We start from the raw sequence: 16,505 nt of genomic DNA on the forward strand, positions 1-16,505 counted from the left end.
GTGCTGCCTGTCCCTCTTTTCTACCAGGCCCAGCCCATCCTCATTGCTCTTCTCTTTTGAGCTCAGGCTTGGGTCTCCAAGGGCTCCTCTCCCTCCCACATGGTGATGTCCACCACCTGCACTGCAGCTAAGATGGGTCCACCTGCCACCCCTCTTGGTCAATCTATTTTCAGCACAGCCAAAAATGGGGCCAGCATGGGGGAGGGCAGGGGAGCAGAGGTCCTCTTACCGTGAGAGGGTCCATGGCTGCACCTGCCTATGCTGGCAGGGGCTGAAGGGCAGAACTCCTGCTCTGCCTGCTCCCCTGACTGTGTCCAGCTGCTTCTTTCCTATTCATTTAAAACTCCGCCCAGGCCCCCCCTTTGCCAGGACCAGCTGCTCCCTCTCAGCCTTGTGCCCTGGAGACCAGGGGAACTGATGTTAATGCCACACAATGAAACTTTCTGGGAAGGGGCAGAGAGGACATTGTTGCTCAAAAAGGTGGGGATAGGATGCAGAAAGCCATGGCTGGAGCAGACCTCAGAGACCCTCTGGTCAAACTGCCTCATTGTACGGGTGGGGACGTGGACTTGCCCAAGGTTCCCAGCCAAGCCCAGAACCATTCCTCAGCCATTAACCCATCTGATCCCTATGACAGCTCTGTGAGCAGGACAGGGAGTTTACTTCTGTTACTGAGGGTTAACTCTAAGCCCAAGAGAAATAACTTGCTTCAAGTCACAAAGCAACATGGTTATCTAATTATATCTAGAAAGAGAACCCACAAAACATATGGAGAGTTAAGTTCATAGGATGCTGGAGGTCAGTCTCATGCTCAAAAATCACCTTCCCAGTAGAGCCCAGGATCTCATTTATCAGGCAGTGTGTCGGTTCACAGGGCCTCAGTTTCCTGATTCAAGAAAATGGGCACAAGGATGCATGCCATTCACTAGGGAAGGACATCTGGACTAGGTCCCAGAGCCCGAGAGGGATCACCAGTTCTACACCAGAAGTCCCAAAGGGGAAAAGGATGAAGCTGTCCTTGGGAAAGTAAGGCGCCATGGTGACAGAAGCCTTGACAACTGGGAGTGGGGAGCAGGATGGGCCCAGAGGTGCCATCAGGCAGAGTCCTGAGGGAGTGAGTGGAGGGAGGCAGAGAAAGCGCTTGGCCTCATCAGCCCCTCGTTACTGTCAAGAGATCCACTCCTGTTTTAGGTACAGATGGGAAGAGGTTCAAACCACAGGTCCTTGAGGCTCATGGCTCAGGGACCTCCCCACACATGCTGGCATGTTCTTCCACTTCTCTTGCTGAGAAGTGCAACTGGCAGATAGGGCACTGGACCCAGGAAATGGGCGATGAGCTCTCTGAGGACACCCACAGGACAGATGGTGATGTGGGTGGCGATGAGGAGGGAGAGGCTGGCTGAGGTGGGGAGGTCTCTCCACAAGTGGCAGCGTGCTGGGGAAGAGTCCCAATGCTGAAGGAGCCTAAAGGGGAGAGAAAGAGGTAAGCAAAATTGGGCCGACTCCCAGGCAGGATGCCACCCCAAGCAGCCTGTCAAAATGAAGCTATTTTTGTTGGAACTAAAGACTTTACATAGAGACACTATCCAGTCGTGAATCCTCAAAATATTTCTCAAGTGTTTCCTACGTGCCTGACTCTGTGCTGGGAGCTGAGGCATTTAAAGCTAGGCCTGTCCTTAGGGACTGCAGAGTTAGCGGTAAAGATTAGCTCTGGCCACAAGTAACTATGACACAAAGCCGAAGGTGAGAAGTGCTAAGCCCGAGGGAATCTGAGAATGGTCCAGGAGCTCAGTTGGGAGAAATCACCCGAGACGATTAGAGACTTGGTAAACAAGAACATTTGAACAGAGAATCAGAGAGTAAGTTGATTTTGGACACAGAGGAAAAACTTATGAAGGAAATTCTAGGCTTTCTTTGACAGAGTTTTTGTCTTTTTTACAGTATTTTATTTTTAAAGACCTCTTTAAGTATTCTATTGCCTCCTAGTGAGCAATCCTGCATAAACAGTTTGAGTGAGAGAAAAATCTGATAGTTTTATATTGTTTTGTTTCATGTTTCCCCTGAGGACGCAGCCGCTGTCCCTTCCTCGGCTTGGCCAACACAACATGAGCAGGTGCTCAATATAGACTTGTATGTAACTGCACAGCAGACAGGGTAGGAGTCCAAGTTCAAATGTTTCCTGGCCGCATTCCCAGGTCTCCTATTCCACAGTCCTGCAACAAGCCCTGTGCCCAAGCAGCTTACCTGCGCAAATGGGACATTCTCCATTATCCTGGACTCTGCTGGTTGGGGCCTGGGGTCGGTGGTGCTCTCTCTGCCCCGCCTTTGCTCTCCCCCTCCTGTTTGGTTGAGAGCTCGAGGAGGATGAAGGTCTGTGAGAAAGAACAGTTAAAGACCAGCTATTAGCAAGAAGCCATAAGGGCCGAAGGAACTTTAAATTAGGGTGAAAAAGAGTTTAGTTGATATGGAGCCAGAAGCCCTGAGTTGAGACTCCTGGTCTTCCCACTTGATGTATCTGATTTTAGGGAGGTCATTTAAACCTCTGAACACCTCAAAACACAGCTTCTATTACTGCCTCTAGGTTTATTATTATTTTTTATTGAGATATAATGCACGTTACATAAAATTCACCCTTTTAAAGTACACTACTCAGTGGTCTTAGGATATTCACAAGGTTGTTTAACCACAACTACCTAACATTTCTGTCACACCCAAAAGAAACTCCGAAGCCATCAGCAGTCACTCCCCACTCTTCTATCCCCACAGGCTCTGCATATACCCAGCACATCTTTTTTGGAGAAAAATCTATTCAGATTCTTTGTCCATTTAAAAAACTAGATTCTTTTATTGTTGAGTTATGAGGGTTCCTAGATATTCTAGATACAAGTTCCTTATTGAATGTATGATATGGGAATATTTTCTCACATGTTCTGTGGGTTATCTTTTTATTTTATTTTTTTTAGTGTCCACTGAAGCAGAAAAAGATTTTAATTGTAAAGAATCCAAGAAGTACAGTGTACCTTGCTTCAAATTCTGTTTCACTACAGAGCCACCTCCTTGCCCGGCCCCACACCTGACACCATGTGGACAAAGGCATTTTTCTCTTCTACCCTCCAGGTCCAGACTGCAAGATCAAGCCCCTGACGTAAGGGCGCCCCCTGACATAACTATAACATGAGTGCAGAAGAAGACGGGTGAAGATGGCAGTAAGGTTTAGGGAGGTGATTTGGATCTTTCAGATGAACCTACTTACCTGCGGGCTTGCACTTTCTGTCTCTTCATCTTGCCCACCTCATTTTCTGAGTTCTGCTCCTCTGGTCTGGGCTCTGTGTGAGAAATGCTCATTCAGGCTAGCTCTTTAACAAAAGGGCCTTCACATGTGATGTTCCTTCTTCTAAGAATATTTTCTCTATCTGATTTTCCTGATTAATTCTCGGTCTTTAAGTCTTAGAGAAAATGCTAATTCCTGTGAGGAAGTTTTCCTGGGTTCTCTAATCCAAATCTGGTCATCCTATCCTGCTTTGCCTTTGAAGCCCTTTTCACAGTCTTAAGTTTTAGATCTCTTGTGTGACACTGACATATGCCTCTCCACGAGGGGTGGAGCATTGTGTTTTATTTGCTGTGGTATCCCTGGACCTAGCACAGAGCCTTGCACAGAGATGGTCAAGTGAATAAAACTTAGCAACAACCACCTACGTATTTATCCAGAACTTATGAAATGTTCTGTATAGCATTTAATATGTTTCAAAGTGCCATCACAGCTCCAGTACCCAGCCTATAGGGTGCCTAAAAAGGTTTAGTTTCCTTTCCATTCTCCATCTCTTAAAATAATAAACTATATCCTCTCCTTATATGACAGGCAGATTCTGAAATGACTCCCATGGATTCCTGCCTCCTGGCATTCATGCCTCCCCTAGTGTGGGGGCAGGGCCTAGTAACTTATTTCTAATGAACAGAATTTGGCCAAGAGTGATGAGAGGCCACTTCTGTGATCAGGTTACGAGACGGACTTTTTTCTTGCCAACGCTCTCTTCCCTCCAGCTTGTTCACTCTGGTGAAGCAAGCTGCCACATTGTGCGATGCTCTGTGGAGAGGCTCTCACGGTGCAGGAGATGAGGGAAGCCTCAGTCCAATGGCCCAGGTGGAACTGAATCCTACCCACAAGCACGTGAGCGAGCGAGGGAGCAGTTCCCTCCAGGCGAAGCCTGCGATATTGCAGTCTTGCAACACATTCAGAGCCAGAGGACCCAGTTAAGCCACGCCTAGATTCCTAACCATGAGAAAGTGTGAGATAATAAATATTGTTTTAAGCCACTAACATTTTTGAGTGATTTGTTATGCAACAAAAGGTAACCAATGAAACAATACACTCATTTCTGCAATGAAATGATATACTCATTATTTCACTGATTTGTTCAGCTCTTTGAAATGACAGATAAACCATTTCCTTTCAGTGAAACCAAGGTTTTTCAATGAGAACTCTACCTGTTTTCTCGCTCTTACGATCTATGGCACAACAGTAAGAACAAGGGCTCTGGGGTGCACACCCCAGCTCTGCCACCCATGAGCTGTGTGACTGAGGATACTCTACTTCACTGAACCTTAGCTTCTTTTATAAAAGGCTATACCACTGTCTACTTTGTAAGTTTGTGGTGAATATCAAATAGATTAAGTTAGTAAAAGTGCCTAGCAATGTATGGTGCGAGGTAGGAACTCCAAAATGTTTAATCTTTTCTTCCTTTGTGATATAAGCACAGTATTCCCCCTACTTTATTTCTCCAATAAGCTCCATACACCAGCACCCTGACTTAACTGTCCATCTGAGGTGATCACAGAACATAAATAGTGTAAGAGGCATAAATAACAATTGGTTTAATTCCTTTACTTTGAAGATGAGGGAATTGAGGCCCAAAGAGATAAGGATTCCCGATTTCTCGGCCAGTGCTGTTTCAGTCACTATACCATATTTGATTTCTCTTCTGGTAACAAGACACGACAATTCTTTTCTGCCACATGAAGTGCCATTTGTGAGCTGTCCCTGAAGAGCAGTGGTGGACACAAGGAGGAAGGGTGGTGCTAGGGAGAGCCAGGAGCCAAAGGTAGGTCGTGGGGCCTCACCTGCACTGTCTGGACGACTGGGACCTGGTTCTGCAGGGCTGTGTTTTGAGCTTGCCCCACTGGCCGGAGGTGCCCTGTGGGCAGCTGAAAGTACCATGCGAGCTGAACGCCCCAAAGTCCCTGGCTGCAGCTGCTGTAGGATATTCCTAAGCTCTGAAATTTCCTTGGTGCTCCTACAGGGAAACAGAGAGAATGCTTGGTTTCATTCCAAAAACAGACTCCATTTTGCTCACCCAAGTTAGTGGCATTTAACCAAGAAAGCCCGTTTGCTATATAGATATAGACCGAGAGTATGTGATTAATTGGAGGAACCCAGGTAGGGCTTGCCCGCCTGTGAGTGACTTGGTTGTTTTTCTTTTCCAGGAGGACAAGTGGCTGGAAGACTTCCACTCTGGCAGCTACGTACGTTTGGGGCTCTGGGAAGAATGTCCTCCGGATGGAAGGATTAGCCATCCAGGGGCTGGGATCAGACTCTGAAGCATTAGAACCCTGAAAAGAAAATGGAGAACTATGAAGTACAGACATTCACCACCAGGGGATGCTGCCACCTAGTGCCATGTATACTCTCAAACCTAAGGACTTCAGCTTAGTGAGTGAACGTATCTGCAAAAACTTGTACAGGGCAACTTTGCTTGTGTGTGTACACCCTCTTTCAGCTCTAAGATGTGAATTTTGGTAATTTTGTATGCTTTGTTCCCCAGTGCTAAGGATTTTGTCATAATCCTGAAACACCTGGGAAAAAAGAATACATGCTATCAAGAAGAGTCTGTGAGATTAATATCATGTGCAAACTTTTCAAAGTGTGTGTACACACATATAATTTTAATTATATCTACTTAATATTTATATATTAAATATAATTAATATTTAATTAAATATAATACTTAATTATTTATGATATATTAAATTTATACATATATAACATTGATTCATGTAGGTATAAAACTCAAATCACTCATCTCTATACACCTATGTGAGAGAAACAAATTGTACACATATATTTCTTTATATTTAAAAATAGTTCTATTTTGGGGTGGGTGGGCTGGGATGGGAGTAAAAGAGAAAATTGTACTGCAACAACAATTAAGATAAAATTTTTTAAAAAATAAATAAAACACCCAAACACACACAAAAACTAGTTCTATTTTGAACTATTTGGGGACATTTTTATCACTTTTTTCTTCTAAATATTGTTTAATTTCCATTATAATTTATTGTGTGAACTATTTTGTTTACCTGCACCTAAATGCCTACCAATGTTAGTCATCTATAAAAAGAGATGTGCATATAAGCATGCGTATTCGATGACACACGCCTCTTTCTAGCATTAGCTACTGTGTCTACCACAGGCACTGTATAAACCTCGCCAGTTCAAACTCCAGAAATGTCTGTGTATGAAAACCACACAATAGATCATTTCTACATAAATTTTACTTATGTGGAATGCTACAATTTCTTAATTCTTTGCCACAATTCAATTTATCTGTGTCAACTCATCTGTGGTTATTTCCTTCTTTATTTTTCTAAATTTCATTTAATTTAAAAAATTAAACTTTTTTCTTTAATTTTCAGCTCTGATTCTTTCATCACAGATTCCTTTAAAGGTAAATGTCTTTCTTGTAAAGCATCACTTTGGCCTCATTCTGCAAGTTTGAGAAATGGTATTTTTACTCACATTCACTGTTTAATATTTTCTAAGTGCCATTGCGATCTCATCATGGACCCAGCATTAATTTTGAAATATTTTGTTTACCAGCTTCTATTTTTTCTTTACTCTTGTCTCATAAATTTTAGAGTGAATACTACTATAAAGGGTAACTAGCTGGCTCTGTAGAGATAACTCTAAATAAGATTAATTGTTAGGAAATAAGCTGCCCTGCACAGGCAAAGCAGAGTCAGGTTGCCAAGGCTGATTTAGCAGTGTGACCTGGGACATCCCTCTGAACTTCTCTGGCTGCTGTTTCCTTACTGGAAAAGTGGTGATCACAAAAGATCCTGTTTCACAGGATTAAAAGTCCTCATATTTTGCTTTCACTATAACTTACCATTAGAATGAGACATTTAAAAAGAAATGCCTATGGCATTTTAGACACCTTAAATTAGTTAAGTGCCATCAATTCGTTTCCATGTATTAATCCTCTCTTACAGAAATGTTTCAGGATCTCCTTTCCATGTGGTTTCAGTGAGGTACCTGCAGTATGTTTCATTCTGCTGTTGATGTTCAATGCCTTTCTAACAGTATGGCCCTGGAGTTGCTGACTTGCTTCCTCCTTGATCCCTCCTTGATACCACCAAGGTCTTAAAGGTGCAGGGCAAATTTAGATGGCCAAAATGGAAGAGACTTTTACAAAGTCCTTATTTATACTATGATTAGGGTGGGGGTATGTCCTGGTTTGCCTGGAACAGTCATGCTTATTATGTCAGTTGTCTCAGAATAATAATAATAATAATAATAATAATAATAATAATAATAATAATAATAATAATAATAATAAATTATTTAAGTATACTAAAATTAATATAAATTTTAATATAAATTTAATAATATAAATTTTAATATAAATTTTATTATAATAAAATATAATAAAAATAAACACATAAATTGTTAATAATAATAATTATATACTTATAATTATATAATTATAATTATAAGTATATAATATATAAGTAATTATATACTTATTATTATTATTATTATTATTATTATTATTAACAACAATTTTATGTGTTTATTTTTTTAGAGAGAGGGGATGAGAGGAAGAGAAACGTCCATGTATGAGAGAAACATCAATTAATTGCCTCTTGCAAGCTCCCAATCCGGGACCTCGCCTGCACCCAGGCATGTGCCCCAGACAGGAATCAAACCAGTGACTTTTTGGTTTGCAGGACAATGTCCAACCCACTGAGCTACACCAGTTAGGGCTCTGTATAGTTATTAATAGCATTCTTTTTTGCTCTGCAAGTGTCTCAGTTTGGATGATAAATTTTATACTGGCCTTATCTACAATTCTCCTCCAAAGGTCATTTATATAATGAGCACATTTACTCAAAGTCTACTTTGTTCCAGCTGCCAGGAATGCATCACAGAACAAGACAAACAGGTTCCTAATCTCACAGAGCTTCCATTTTATTGTATAGCCAGGGCCACAGAGCTCTAGCTCCATTCATGACAGCTCCCAGCTCTGTGATACTGGGACCTGGTGGAGACACTGGACTGCTTCCACTGGTCCTTGTGCACTATTTAGCTCTTCCCCCAATGGAAGGGTAAATCTCAGACCAAGCTTCACTTATCTCAGCTCTCTGGGTCTCTCCCAAGGCTGTACTACAGGCACCTACTCCTCCTTTGTCTGCTCTAACTCCACCTTTCCTTCTCAATGTTGTCTCTTCTTTTTCTCAGTAGTCTCAATAGGATTGAAGCTCAGTCCTGGGAACTAAAATTCTTTTGGTTATGTTGATGTTTGAAACTTCTAAAAATGTATAGTGTGTATAGAAGTACTATGGTGTAATAACAGGAGACCTGATTTCTGGTCCCTACTCTGATTTGATTTGCTGTGTGAATTTGAACATGTAAATTTCCCTAAATTACATGTAAAATGAGATGGTTGGGGCTTGATACTCTCCAAGTGTTTTTTCATCTCTGGAATTCTATGATTCAGCTTTGTGTGATTACACAAGGTCTGCCCAGAAAAAGTCCAGCCATTATTGATATAATAAGAAGGGTTTGAGCAACATCTGTGTAACCTGGGAGCTAAGAAGAGTGGATTGGAATGCGCATGTGTGAACAATGACAACTTCATTGTACTAGTCAGTAGGGGTGGTAGATGCCATTGAGTGAGCGTGTGTACTGTGTGGCTGTTGCATTCCAAATGACTGAGTGAATAGAGCAACGAGTCTGCATCAAATTTTGCTTTAAGCTTGAATATTCCTTCCTGAAAACTATTCAGATGATTCAGAAGCTGCAGCTATAGCAACTGGTGATTCACAGCTTCAGCACAACAATGCACCTACTCATGGATCACATCTCGTGCAGAAAGTTTGGCGAAACATCAGATCACCCAGGTGACTCAGCATCCCCTTACAGCACAGATTTGGCACCCTGTGACTTCTGGTTTTTCCCAAAACTAAAAATCACCTTTGAAAGGGAAGAGATTTCACACCATCGATGAGACTCAGAAAAATACTATGGGGCAGCTGATGGTGATTGGGGGGACTGACTGAGGTCCCAAGGTAACTACATGAAAGGGACTGAGGCATCATTGTCCTATGTACAATGTTTCATGTATCTTGTATCTTCTTCAATAAATGTCTTTATTTTTCATATTACACGGTGGGATAACTTCTGGACAAACCTTGTATCTTTATATTTGTGAGTGAATCATGGTGGCGGGGGGTACTGGCTTACAAAAATAAATAGAAACACCAGTATAAAGAAAGCAGGAGTCAGAATAGGCTTAGGAAGAAAAAACAAAACAAAACAAAACTAGGAAACTGGCTGAGAAAAGGGGAGGTAAACTGACTAGGTACTTATACATAGCCAGAAACCTACACGTCTCCTTCGAGGAGTATATGTGCATTGTGCGAGGAGAGAAAGCGAGAGAGCACATGAAATTGCAGAGCACATATCTAAGAATATAACTGGCTTGGCTAGGTAGTTGAGTCAGGGAACAATGACAGAGAGACTGTGAGTGAGTCCTGGGAATTTCAGGTGCTAGAAGGAAGAGTCTGATGAAAGCTAGAGTCCCCAATAACCTAAAAATAAAGAATGAGATTAAGTTTGAATCCCCAAAGAATTTCATTATGACTAAAGGACAAATGGTCCAACAGCTCTGTGCACACTACGTTGAAGGTTCGCTCACTTGGATCTTTCACATGTGGAAAGGAGAGTTCATTCTTACCTGTAAGTACAGGTAATGCACCCATTTATGTTTGTATTTGAATGTATGTGTGTTGATTTGTATCTGTAACTCGATCAAGCACCACCTTCCTAACCAGAAGCTGACAAGGGTGGGAAAATATTAAGTCCTTGCTCCACCATCGTCCATACCTGGCTCGGCACAGAGCTCACAGGGGCTGACGGATCCACCCCGGGGTCATCTAAGGAGTCCAGAGAGGAGCACACACGCAGGAAGGCCAGGCCAAAGGACTGATGACGCGTGAAGGGTTGGGAACAAGTCAGGCGAAGTCTATCCCATGACTCACTTGAGGCGGGAGCCAGGAAATCATCTCAAGAGAAAGCAAATGAGAGGGAGAGGAAATGTATGAATGGGAGGGAGAAAGGAAGACAAGGTCAATAATGAGCAGGGGCAAGAAAAGGCAGGGCCTATATAGAGTAGACTGCAATGAAAGGAATAATGGAGGTCATCAGTACCCCTCTGGCCTTGGTGCTCAGAGTTTGAGCACCAAGTCAGGGCCCTCTCACACATCATCGTTTCTCCCTTCATGGTTCCACACCACTCCCAGCGTGAGTACATCTTCATTCTACACTTCTTCTGTAACCTCATCAATGTCTCATTTTAAAAGGAGGTATTTGCAGTGCTGGGGTCTGGGGTGACCACTTAACAAATGGATTAGCTGAGCTGCACACGCCCTTCCTGGACTATGAGCCCTTGGCCTCTCTGACAGCTCTACATGCCCTACCCACTCACTCAGAGCATCACATACCAGTACTACAAACCCTTCTCTCCTTCAATCCCAGCACTATCTAGTAGGACCTCATCTCCTCCACTTCATATGCCCCTCTCTCATCCCTCTTCCCTGACATTACAAACACCTCCAATTTAAATGCAGACAAATCCTAAATCCCCAGGGGCCAGGAATCAGGTCTTATGTTTCTTCTGCGGTGCCTAGTGAACACAGAGCTTTGCATAGAACAGAGCTCAGGAAACACTATATGCTATAGAACTATAATCATCATATAGTCTTCCATCACTTATGTAAACATCCATCCTATACTGACATTTACATTCATACTTACATTTATACAAACAAAAACACACTAGTCATGAATGCGGGTTCTCCATCAGGCTTCACGGAATCATGCTGAGTGTAAATATAAATCAGAGCTCATAAATATCCCAAGGTACCATGCATTCTCAGCATGGAGAACTCACTCACAAACATATCACATAGTTGTCCGCTCACTAACTACCATGCCCCCCAAGAGATATAACCAAGCCCCTGCAGAGTTTCCCTCCCACAGTACACACCTGCCAGCTCTCATGGCCGTCTATCGTACCGCAGCTCTTTTTCTCATAATCTCTCTCCCTCCCTCCTTCAATTTCTCTCCCAATTCTGCTTTTGCCCTCCTTACCATCTTTAAACATGCGGACCCCTGAGCGGTTTTTCCCTTGCTTTGAGTCGGCTAGAGACATTAGCACGGTTGCAGGGAGCAGGGTGACAAAAGGTCTATCCAGGGACCAGGAAGAGCGGCCCACATCGATCTGCAGGAAAGCACAGCCACAGTTACCTGGGGACAAGAGGTTGAGAGAAGGAAAAGTGTTATTGGATGACAGGGGCTCCCCTGACCGTACACAAGGGAATCAGGGAATGGAGCTACTTGGAAGCTCAGAAAGGTCAAGCGACACAATGAACCAGTACGTGACGTGAAACAAGCCCTTAGCCCACTAAGTACAATGTGAAGGTTCGCCATGCTCCTCTCAGCCAGAAGCCTTCCCCTGACTAAAGAGATCTGCTGCTTCCTTGTCCTCTGGCTCTGGCAGGCCGTGCGAAACTCTCTCTTAAATCTTTGCTAGGGAGGATGTCCTGACATCTCTCTGTCCTGACAGAGCTGAGACCAGTGGTCTTTGTCAGCTCTATATTCCAGAGAATTCTAAGGCCAACCTTTTCAACCCATAAACTTCCATGGAGCCTTCCCAGATTAGCCTGCAGAGTTCACCCCCAGCATCCTCTTGACACTGATATTTAGAAGTGTTTATCGATTGTTTGTTGGCATTTATAATTATGTCAGTGTCCTAAGGCTTCACCCAGACCACTCGGATCAAAGGAGGGCAGGTACATCGCACAACTCAAGGGGTGCCATTCACATTCAATTCTATGTGAATGGAACCCTTAGAGTTTGCCAACACCACCTACCTGCTCCAAGGGCAAGGGCCATATCTCCCCTTCACACCAGTTATGGCTTATTCCATGAAGGCTAGTCAGCCAGACGGAATCGAGACATTATGGTGGAGCTTCGGAGGGAAATGCTATGCCAGTGCTCTCCTGAGGCCCCAGAGAGCTTGCTCACCTACATCGATGTAGCCAATGGGCACCGCCCGCTCCAGCTGCAGTTCCACTTTGAGTTGCCCACTCTTATCTTGAGGGCAGCTGAGCCAAGGTCCCTTCTGGCTGTCTGGGTTCAGCAAGTTCTCCACAGGATACTTGGGATCCTAAGTCAGAGAGAGGAGAAAATCAGGCACCTTACTGAGCCCAAGGGAACAAAGGAAGCCCATGACTGAGGGCTCCCTATACTCTCAAACCCTTCCAGGCATCTCAACATGACAGGAAAGGCACTCACTCGATGAAGTCCGCAGGAACGCAGCTATCACGCACCCAGGAACTTACAGACGCCGTTTACCTCCCCTTCATTTACCACACTATCTCATTTAATCCTCAAAGCAATTTTAGGTGGTTACTATTATTTCTTCATAGTTAACAGATCAATAAACTGAAGCTTGGGTTCAGGAGTTTATCCAAGGCCACAAGGCTGAATAACCAACCGGAGTCAGAACTCCCAGGTTTCTAAACCCAGAGCTCTTAAGCACCGCACTATGCTATTTACCATTTATAAGGTGTTTTCACAGACATTCGTCTTCAAAGTAACCCTATGAGATAAAAAAGGCACAGCTTTTTATTCTAAGTTTACAAGTGATAGGTAGAAATAATGTAATTTATTCAAAGGCTGAAATAGTGATACTGAGATAGAAATTTTCAGTTCTAACCCAAAGTCAGATATTTTTGGTGAAAAGGCCTAGAGCAAACTACTTTCTCTCTCTGGATGTAAATTTCTTCATCCATACGTAGGGGGGAGGACTAGACTCATGGTTTTCAGTCTTGTTTTCTGGTTTAGTAGTAAAACCCTTTTTTTAAACCTTAGGCTTATACTAAAGTGTGTGTGTGTGTGTGTGTGTGTGTGTTTACAACAAATAAAAGCATATCCCTTTTTAAAGCAGAGTTTGGGGGTGCCTAGAGACATACATGTCTCTTTTCCCTTCAACTTCTTAAAGTGGGTCCCCACAGAGTAGTTTGAAAACCACAATATTAGAAGACAGCTAATGTTCTCTAGCATTTTATAAGGCTGAGACTGTGAAGAAAATCATTTAGGCTGACCATGTAGGTATGGAGGATAAAGGTAACTTTTCTTCTATTTAACTTAGAAAAGGACTTTACACACTAGTTCTTAAAGATCCTCTAAAGGTCTTTCTGAAATGTGCGGAGATGTTTTTGACTATCATAATGACTAGAAAGCATTATGTCATTAGGGTGTAGAGGCCATGGGTGCTGAATATTCCACCATGCAAATGATACTGCTATAAAATGCAGGCTTATCTGACCCAAAAGGCCAACAGCACTCCTTGAGAAAGACTAGGGTAACAGAAGGGGAAGAGCAGGGAGAGTGGCTACATGGAAAGGAAAATGACAGCAGAGGAAAGGGGGAGAAGCCCTTAATCACCACAGTGAGTCAGTGCTGGGTGCTGGCATCTAGCTCTAACTGGGATGATTGGGATTTTCTGAAAGTGGACTTTTAGGCTGAGCTCACCTTTGCTGATGGTGGTGATATCCTCACAGGTCAGGGATGACCTTGAGTGTCCTGGTCTGCTTTCAATGACAGAGTGACTAAACTTCCCTTCTGGGAACCCTGATACAGCCTTTGGTCCTATAGCTTTGTCAGTTTCCTCCAAACGAAGGGTGGGATCTGAGGCTGTTTCCTTGTTTATCTTTAATTCCTGGGAATACTCTCATGTGTCCTGCCTTGCTCTGGGAACAACCTGGGGCAAGAGGTGGGTTTCACCCCTTCAACTCTGGACTCCTGGAGAAGGGACAATGTCTCTCCTATTAGAATTGGAAATTTCCAGAAAGCGTAGTCAAGTCTCCTATTTTTTTTCCCCATTCCTTTTGGTTACCAAGAGAAAAAAAAACATGCCTGATAATATACCTGAGAGGAAAATGATACCACGTGACTAATCTTCACAGGAGCCATGGTGGGTCCAGCAGCGGTCCCAAGTCCAAGGCGAGAATGCTTTCTCCTGAGATTTCTTCTGTCAGCACTTTGGCACTGCCTATGTTTTGGTACCGTAAGCTTCCAGAAGGGAAAAAATCCTAGTACTCCTGAAGAAGAGAACAAAAGAAAAATAAACTAGCCATGGCTGTTTCCCTGGTAACAGGAGTTATTTGCAGCATACAGACTGTTACTGAATACCAAAACGTGTTTGGTGGGGATGGGGGCAGACACCAGATCTACACCAACTGATGAACCAGATCTGAAACAGCTAGAATGCAACCACGCGGCAACAGAACAGCAAGGACAAAAAGATATATTGATGTTAATGTTGGGTTTATATGTAGTGAGGACATGGATTGTGCCTTAAATCATTCATCTCTACATGCTTAAGAGTCTGACACATAGTAAGGATGTGCAACAAATGTTCAAGTAAATATACGATACAAGCCTCTTTTTTTTCTTCCCATAAAATGAAGCTTCCTAATTTAGCTTTTCATTAAGCCACTCCTCTACTAGAGAGCTTTGATGGCTTGCTGATATATGCAAATCTCTTGCTACATGGTAGGTACTTATTAATTCAGCTTGGCCCCTCAAACATGTACAATGTAGATCTCCACATCTTCTGCTTCATCTCCTATTCCTATAATCAGAGGATGTGTTTTACTTGACTATCAGTGTTTCATTTACTTATATAATCTTAAAAGTTCATATGGGTATTTGTACTTTTGCCTTTGGCTAAACATTTTTTAAAAAGATTTTATTTACTTTTAGAGAAGGAGAAAGAGACGGAAATATCAATGCAAGAGAGAAACACAGATTGGTTGCCTCTCACAGGCACCCCAACCATGGACTGAACCTCTAACCCGGGCATGTGTCCTGACCTGGAATCGAACCAGCAACCTTTTGCTTTCTGCTCAACAATTCCTTGGCTAGAGGTGTTTTAAAGTTGTGTGAGTGTTTATATGTAGATCTCTCTCCAAATATTTATATCCTGCCCTTTTCACTCAGGTTTGTTCCCACCTGGCCCCTTAATGTAAGTCCACGACCCCTGATATACTCTTGGCTATAATGGTCTTCTTCCCTCCTTCCCACCCCAAAATATTTTTCTCACTTCCAAAATTTTGCTCATTCCATTGCATCTGCTTGGAATGTTTTTTTCCCTTAACCACTTATCAAATTGAGTACAACTTGGATGCTAAAATGTCATCTCCACTCTGCTCAACAAGCTCAGGGTGATAGCTCCACCCTCTCAATTCTGTATTACAATTATCTGGGTATATGTCTTTTTTTAAAAATAAAAAGACTTTATTATTTTTTTTAGAGAAAGGGGAAGGGAGGGAGGAAGATGGAGGGAAACATCAATGAGAGAGAACATTGATCAGTTGCCACTTGCTTGCCCCCAAGTGGGGACCTGCCCATAACCCAGGCATGTGCCCTGACTGGGAATTGAACCAGTGACCTTTTGGTTCTCAGTCTGGCATGCAACCCACTGAGCCACATCAGCCAGGGCTGGGTATATGTCTTATATCCCTTGACCAATTGTAAGCTCTTGGAGGACAGGCTTCATGTCTGATTCATTTCTGTACCTTCAGTGTAAGAGGAAGAAACTTATAGTTCCAGATTAGCAAATAGATGATGACTGAATAAATGACCATACAAACTGAACTCCAAAGGACCAGCAGTCATCGAGTGCTCAGATTGGGGTAGTAACAAACTCTTAGTGAAAGCCACATGAAGGTTAAGCATTCCTCAGAGGTCACATTCAACACGGTGCCAAGGCTTCAAAAAGAGAAGAAGGCAGGATAAGTTCTGAGTTACCATACTAGGCCTTTAGATTAATTAGAGCTGTTTATTCCCATAATAGGAACTCACTGAACATTCAACAATTTTTCCTATTCTCTGATAGATATTGGAAATATAAAAATAATTAAGATATGGTATGTTTGGAGATATTTCCAGTACACATTTATGATTTAATATGAAAACTCCATCATCTTTTATCACCAACATACTGATGTCTGACCTAGCCAGCCCCAAAACTACACTCTAGGCTTGGAAACCCTGAAATTGTCAGTCTTGGGTATTTCATTTAGTTCATATTTTGGGAGTTGTCTGGTAGGCACCAGGCCCAGTACCAGGTGCTGGACACAGAATGGTGAATAAGATA

The 16,505-nt window shown here is 42.9% G+C and overlaps 1 protein-coding gene across 3 annotated transcripts in view; it reads right to left on the reverse strand.

The window, feature by feature from the left end:
* Positions 1-16,505, reverse strand: part of XNDC1N (XRCC1 N-terminal domain containing 1, N-terminal like) — a 38,147-nt gene that overhangs the window by 16,256 nt on the left and 5,386 nt on the right. For 2 of the 3 annotated variants that reach the window (XM_045817865.1, XM_045817867.1), the window contains exons 2-10: positions 14,273-14,445; positions 12,365-12,506; positions 11,429-11,584; positions 10,163-10,341; positions 5,525-5,607; positions 5,119-5,291; positions 3,254-3,326; positions 2,245-2,372; positions 715-1,464 (exon numbers count right to left, since the gene is read on the reverse strand). In XM_045817865.1, the coding sequence (XP_045673821.1) occupies positions 1,232-1,464; positions 2,245-2,372; positions 3,254-3,326; positions 5,119-5,291; positions 5,525-5,607; positions 10,163-10,341; positions 11,429-11,584; positions 12,365-12,506; positions 14,273-14,317 (1,212 nt within the window). In that variant the 5' untranslated portion in view covers positions 14,318-14,445 and the 3' untranslated portion in view covers positions 715-1,231. Of the gene's footprint in view, positions 1-397; positions 444-714; positions 1,465-2,244; positions 2,373-3,253; positions 3,327-5,118; positions 5,292-5,524; positions 5,608-10,162; positions 10,342-11,428; positions 11,585-12,364; positions 12,507-14,272; positions 14,446-16,505 lie in introns of those variants that run through there. The other variant, XM_045817868.1, reaches the window with a different exon arrangement.

Source organism: Phyllostomus hastatus, unplaced genomic scaffold, assembly GCF_019186645.2.
Source record: "Phyllostomus hastatus isolate PE091 unplaced genomic scaffold, TTU_PhHast_1.1 phas_scaffold_317, whole genome shotgun sequence".
In the NCBI taxonomy this organism is placed as follows: Eukaryota; Metazoa; Chordata; class Mammalia; order Chiroptera; family Phyllostomidae; genus Phyllostomus; species Phyllostomus hastatus.